Raw genomic sequence first — 7,275 nt, forward strand, 5'->3', positions numbered from 1 at the left:
GTTGCCCTTGGTAGAGTGCCATGGAGTCACAGCAACCTCAAACTCCTGGGCTCAAGCGATTCTGTAGTCTCAGCCTCCCAAGTAGCTGAGACTACAGGCACCTTCCACAACACCTGGCTATTTTTAGAGGCGAGATCTCACTCTGGCTCAAGCTGGTCTCAAACCTGTGAGCTCAGGCAATCTACCCACCTGGGCCTCCCAAGTGCTAGGATTACAGATGTGAGCCACCAAACCCAGCAAAGATTTTTTAATATGTAAATACTATACACACATAGATACATGTGTTTTTTTTATATATAGTGGCTAGCACATGGAGACTGGAATATAATAAACCTTAATCAATTGTGCCTAGTGCTGTTCTTATTATTTTTGCGACAGAAGAAATAAATTGAAAGAACTTAACTATAAGTGAACTTGGGAAGCAAAGGGTCTGAAGGTTGATGTGGGCTGGAGAAGACAGGGAAAGTTTTGTTCACTGATGACAAAGACTTGTGAGCACTTCCTAAATGCTAGGCACTGATATAGGTTCTGGGTGGCAGAATAAATATGTTACCTGCTCTGTGGAGACTAAATAAATGAAAACAATTTATCATCATTAACTGTGATAGGTACTAGGAGGAAAAAAACAAGGTGTTTGCTTTGAAAGATGGTGAGAGATTCTGACAGGGGGTGGTTCAGGGATGAGCTCCCAGAAGACATGGCCTTTTGGGTCAAGTTGGAAGGCAAATTAGAAGGTAGCTACACGTGGGCTGCGGGGAGAACCTTCACAGGCTGAAGATACATCACACACAAGATACCAAGAGGTGGAAAAGGCTGGCATGCTCAGAAACTGAACCTGTGTGTCTGGGGCACAGTGAGTCGGGAGCCACAAGGTGAGAGCTATCTGGGAAGGTGGCTCAGATGAGGCCCTGGACACCATGGTAAGGATTTGGTATTTCATTTTAAGGGACTGGATGTCACTGGCAGGTATTAAGCAGAGAAGTGAGGGGAATGAGTTCACCCTGGCTCTGGGTGGGGACAGGGTTGGGCAGGCCTGGGGATGGGAGGTGAGTTGTAGTGGCTCAGATGCCCAACAAGTGGTTGCTTGGGCCAGGGTGGGTGGCAGAGGTGGAGAGAGAAGGATGGGATTTGAGAGGAGTTTCCCCGTATTTCCTATGAGGTCAGTGATAGATTAGAGATGAGGGTGAGGCAGAGAATGTCCCATGAGATGCAGGAAGTCAACAAGTAAGGGCCTAATACAGAGGGCTGGGCCTGAAGGGGAGGGCGTCAAGTACCCACATGAAGCTGGTGGGGAGTGTCTGGGGGTGCTGAGACTGGAGCTGGGTCTTGAAATGGCCACGAGATTTGGAAAGGCAGTGGGAGGGGAGCTCTCTGGGAGGGGAGCTCAGAGGAGGGGATACAGCAGAGTCGGGTGCAGAGTAGGAACGGCTTGCCTCACTCCCCGTGGGTGGCACAAAAGAGGGAGAGCCCGCACCAAGGAAGGGTGTGGGCTGTGGGCCATGGAGTTCGAAACAAGGCAGGGAGGGGTGGGTGGGGCCTCTGAGCAAGGCAGAGGTGTCAGCCTTGACATCAGAGATAGTAGGAAGCTATCCTGGGCCAGCAGCCAGTGACTAGGCAGCACCTGTCACTCAACGGCAGGTACCAGCAGAGGGAAAGACATCAGCCGCTGGCCACAGAGCTCGTGCTTTCTGAAAGTATTCACAGCCCGCCTACTCTGGGCTCAGAAAGGTGATATATGGGATGAATGTTTCTGGGAATGGTCCCTTGGCTCCCAGGACACTTTTTCACTGGTGTCTCCTGTGGTGGCTCTTCTTCCTCAGCCAGCAGGCATTTAAGGGGGCAAAGTAGGATAGCACAGACTTCTGCCCCTTCCCCTCTGTCTCTTCACCTTGTTCTTTGGAGATCTCATCCAGTTCCATGGCTGAGAAATCATGTATATTCTTCTTTGTGCATTCAAACAGATTGTCTCCCCAACCTGTCTCCTAAGCTCCAGACTTATATTTTCAACTGCCCAACTGACATCTCCACTTTGATATGAATCTCAGGTTTAAAATGTCCGAGACAGGGCTGGGCATGGTGGCTCACTCCTATAATCCCAGCACTTTGAGAGGCTGAGGTGGGTAGATTGCCTGAGCTCATAGGTTTGAGACCAGCCTGAGCAAGAGGGAGACTCCCCCCCTCCTCCCTCCACCCCTCCACCCCACTCCACCCCCATCTCTAAAAATAGCCAGGAGTTGTGGTTGTGGTAGGAACCTATAGTCCCAGTTGCTTGGGAGGCTGAGACAAAAGAATTGCTTAAGCCCAGGAGTTTGAAGTTGCTGTGAGCTATGACACCATAGCACTCTACCAAGGGTGACAAAGTGACATTCTGTCCCTCCAAAAAGAAAAAAATAAATAAAAAATAAAATTGGCTTGGCACCTATAGCTCAGTAGTTAGGGCACCAGCCACATACACCGAGACTGGCAGGTTCGAACCCAGCCTAGGCCTGCTAAACCACAATGACAACTACAATTAAAAAAAAAAAAATAGCTGGGCACTGTGGCAGGTGCCTGTAGTCCCAGCTACTTGGGAGGCTGAGACAAGAGAATTGCTTAAGCCCAAGAATTAGAGGTTGCTGTGATCTGTGACACTACAGCACTCTACCAAAGGTGACATAGTGAGACTCTGTCTCAAAAGAAAATAAATAAAATATCTAAGACAGAAACCTCAGCTTCTTCCACCCTAACTCATTTCTACCCTAGTGTCCCCAGCAGAGTAAAGGGTACTTCCCAGTTACTGAGGGAAAACCCTGAGGGGCACCTGTGATATCTCATTCTATGTCCTGTCTGTCTGTAAGTGCTGTAAATTCTACCTCCAAGGGTGGCGCCTGTGGCTCAGTGGGCAGGGCGCCGGCCCCATATACCGAGGGTGGTGGGTTTGAACTTGGCCCTGGCCAAACTGCAACAAAAAAAAATAGCCAGGTGTTGTGGTGGGCGCCTGTAGTCCCAGCTACTCGGAAGGCTGAGGCAAGAGCTGGAGGTTGCTGTGAGCTGTGACGCCACAGCACTCTACCCAGGGCAACAAAGTGAGACTCTTGTCTCTAAATAAAATAAAAAAATAAAAAAATTCTACCTCCAAAAAAATCCAGTCTGTACATTTCCACTGTCCATTGCTATCACCCCACCACTGGGTAGTGGTATCAGCTACCACTACTCCTTGGGCTACTGGGAAACCTTCTCACTTGCCTCTAGCTTCTTCTCCACTCTCCACAGACCAGCCAAAGTGATCTGTGTAAAACACAAAACAGATGACGTCCATCCTCAGATTAAACACCCCCTCCAGGTTCCCCACTGTGTTTTAGAACAAAAACAAAGCTGCCTTTGGCCGTATCTGGCTCAATGTAAGGCTCTGATTTCAGTTTCTCCCACTGGCTTTTTCTCTCTTCCTTGCTCTCTGCTGTCCAGGCACACTGGTTTTCTCTGTTTCTAGAGCAGACCAACCTTGTGTCTGCCTCAGGGCCTTTGCATGTACAATGTACCCTTTCTGGAACATCATCATCAATCTTTTTTTTTTAGAGATGGAGTCTCACTCTGTTGACCTTGGAAGAGTGCTGTGGTGTCACAGCTCATAGCAGCCTCCAGCTCTTGGGCTTAGGCAATTCTCTTGCCTCAGCCTCCCAAGGGCTGGGACTACAGGTGCCCGCCACAACGCCTGGCTATTTTTTGTTGCAGTTTGGTTGGGGCTGGGTTTGAACCTGCCACCCTCAGTATAGGGGGCCGGCACCTTACTTACTGAGCCACAGGTGCCGCCCCTCATCATCAATCTTAGCACCATTCAGTTATTTGTTCAGATGTCACCCCACACACACAACTGGTGTTCCCTCCCTGTTGCTGGTCACTCACTATCACATTGTCCTGAGAGAGCCACTATCAGAAGTAGTCAGATACTAGATAGGGCATGGTGCTTATACCTGCAATTGTAGTATTCTGGGAGCCTGAGGTGGGTGGATGGCCCTGAGCTCAGGAGTGTGCCACAGCATTCCACTCAGGGCGACTGAGTGAGACTTTGTCTCAAAACAACAACAACAAAATAAAAAAAGAAAGAAGGAAATAGTTAGATACTGACTTACTGTCTGTCTCCCCCACTAGCATGGAAGCTTCGTGAGAGCTGGATCTCGTCTGACCTGCTCTGTGCTCTTTCTCCCACTCCCAGAACAAGAGTAGGTGCATAGTGGGAGCCCAGTAAATATTTGTACAATGAATGAAAACATGCCTCAGATGTGATTCCTTGTCATCTTGGAAGAGTGTGATAAACCACAGGAAGAGTTACCTAAGCGCGCAAGGCAGAAAATGGTAAGAAGTGATTCACAGCTGATCTGATGAGCTGACAGTTTACCTTAGTGTTCCTGAATGATCCCCTGATGGGAGTCTCTAACTGGGCCTGCAAAGCCAAAGGACTAATCTATAGGAGTAAGCCTGGAAGGGACCCTCAAGGACCAAAAGGAAAGGCAGATGAGGAGCTGTTGCAAAGTTGGGGAGTGTGACAAAGAGCCTCATCCTGGCACCCCAACCAGCATGGAGAAGATGGGGCCAAGGGAAGAAATGATAATAATGTCCTTAGGCCAGGTGTGGTGGCTCACGCCTGTAATCCCAGCACTCTGGGAGGCCGAGGCGGGTTGATTGCCTGAACTCACAGGTTTGAGACCAGCCTGAGCCAGAGCAAGATATCATTTCAAAAAGTAGCTAGGCATTGCGGTGGGCGCTTGTAGTCCCAGCTGCTCGGGAGGCTGAGGCAAGAGAATCACTTGAGTCCAAGAGTTTAAGGTTTCTGTGAGCTGTGACACTATGGCACTCTATCGAGGGCAACAAAGTGAGACTCTGTCTTGAAAATAAATAAATAATTAAAATCTTTCATCCAAGTATTGACCAGACCTGATGCTGCTTAGCTTCCGAGATCAGATGAGATTGGGTGTGTTCAGGGTGCTATGATGATAGATGATAACATTCTAATAACAACACAGAAATGACCCCATTGCTCCAAGTTCGTATGCTCCAGGCACGTGCTAAGCGCACTGCTTACTCCTCACATCGTTTCTCCCCATAGCTGCAGAAGCCAAAGTTTGAAGCAGTTAAGGAACTTATCTGGGATGATAGGACTGGCAAATGACAGCGCAAGGGATCAAACCCTGTCTGATTCCAAAGCCAGGATTCTTAACCACTATAATGAGGCTAACACTTTCGCATATATTAAACCATTATATTTTAATTGCTCCTATAACATCTCACCTGCCACTCTAGGTGTGAGTCAGGAGGGGAACAACGCCCGGGCAGGCAAGAGCAGGCCATTGGCCTCTTTAGCAAGGCCACAGAGATGGCATGTCCCAGTTCTCATCTCCCCTTTCATAATATCAAGAGCGGCCTGGCTAATGAGATGAAGAGACTTCTGGAAAGGAGTTGGGGCCAGGAAAAGGAAAGGAGAACAGCCTGCACACCAGAGTCTGGGAGAAGATTGTTCTTTAGAAAGGGTGGCATGGTGCAGGACAGAGAAACTGAGGGAAACATTTGACCACTTTTTACATGAGACTCTGAGATGGGTCACCAGCAGAGGCCCTGAGCCTGCATGGGACAGTCAGCTTGGTAGGGGGTAGAGTGGTGTCCTCATGAGGACTGGGTCATCCCTCCAGTGTCCCTCAGCTACTTGTGTGGTGAATGTTGGGTTGAGGGACACAGGTATGAAGGGAAGAATGGTGACCCCATGGTTGAGGCTCAAGATGGATCCACCAAGCCAGGGACCAGGGAAAGGGAGGCAGAGACCAGAGGGCTCCATAGGAGGTAACAGCAGGACCTTGGCCAGCACTCCCTGAGAGCGAGGCCTCTGCCAACAGAAAAAAGCAAGGCTTGACCCCTGCACAGCTCAGCCTAGTACCCCTGCTGAGCCCACAGCAGCCAGAGGGGCACAAGAACACGCCACCTCCCCAAATCGCTGGGAGCCCACAGGAAGCTCCCACACCCACCGAGAGGAGAAGCAGACATGGATTGCCTGATCATTAGCTAACGATGATGTTCAATTTTTGTAGCCCACAAAATTTACCAGATGAGAATTTCTTGTTAAAGGGTTTTCTTCACTAACCAATAGGTGGCTTCATCAATATATTCCCCACCCGTCTCTGAGCTGCCTATGATTAAATTCACAAGCCTGCTCTGCCACTGCTAACATCACACGGTTTGGGCACCTGTTTTGCACCAGGACACTCTGTTACATCATCTACATGCACGATCCCATTCACTCTTCTCAGTATTACTTCCTCAGAAATACCCTCCACCCTAGATTACCCATCGAGACTAGCTGTGTGACCTTGCGAAAATTCCGTAACCTCTCTGAGCCTCAGTTTCTTCACCAAATGCAGATAGTATCCCTCCCTAGCAGAGTATCAGGCATACAGAATGTGCTCCATAAGAAGTCACCACTGTTGTCAACAGCTCTTTGGAACATGCAGAGAGGTAAGGAAAGGCAGGTAGGTGATGGGGTGGGGTAAAGGACTCCTCTGGGGAAGAAAGAAATTAACAAAAGGACAAGCTCTTAACACTGCGGTGACACAAGTGATCTTATTCAGAGTTATGAAACTGGGGTGAAATTTAAGGGGTGAGGAAGCTCTCTCCCCAGAAATACAGACGTACCTGAGAGCACTCAAGGGCCATCGGAGGTAAAGGTGGGGGATCCGGAGCTTCCAGGTCCTGTGTATCCTCAAATGCACTGACGTTTCTTCCTGACCTGCTACTTTCTTCATCCCCTTCTGCATTCTGTGGGACAAACACATTAGTCCCCAGGCCAGGATGGCCTTCTGAGACCTGGAGATTCATTCCAGTCACCTCTCTGCAGCTTGGGACAGGCTGTGTGAAGATGAAGATGATCCGTAAGAGCAAAGCCTTGTCAGGGCTTCCTTGGGGAATTTCAAGGGGGTTTTATAAGAAAGTGAAAGTAAGGCCATCAGATTCCTCCTGAAGATAAGCCAGATGAATTATTAAGGAGAGGAGCTGAAGGATCTGGGCTTAGCTTTAGGGGTCTCACATCTATCTCTGAGAATATTTCTAACAATCTGGGTCTACTCTGGTGGAGAGAAAGGTCTTGTGCTGTGTGAAAGACAAGCAGGGAGCTAGAATTAGGCTTACGTAAGGCAGCTCTCAACCAGGGGGAGCCTGCTGGGATCCAGGCTCAGAGACAGCTCTGCACTGCTCAGAAGCTATTTTTAAAAGTGTGAAACTCAATATGTGCGTGTGTGTGGGCACAGTGGGGAG

At 49.1% G+C, this 7,275-nt stretch overlaps 1 protein-coding gene across 1 annotated transcript in view; it reads right to left on the reverse strand.

Moving 5' to 3' along the window:
* The window catches only part of PLA2G4E (phospholipase A2 group IVE), a 60,281-nt gene extending 53,441 nt beyond the window's left edge, over positions 1-6,840 (reverse strand). Inside the window, exon 1 of the mRNA XM_003791749.2 lies at positions 6,658-6,840. Coding sequence (XP_003791797.1) covers positions 6,658-6,840 — 183 coding nt within the window. The remainder of the gene's footprint in view (positions 1-6,657) is intronic.
* Between the last annotated feature and the right edge of the window lie 435 nt (positions 6,841-7,275).

This window comes from Otolemur garnettii, unplaced genomic scaffold (genome assembly GCF_000181295.1).
Source record: "Otolemur garnettii isolate 467f Iridium unplaced genomic scaffold, OtoGar3 scaffold00050, whole genome shotgun sequence".
NCBI classification, from domain to species: Eukaryota; Metazoa; Chordata; class Mammalia; order Primates; family Galagidae; genus Otolemur; species Otolemur garnettii.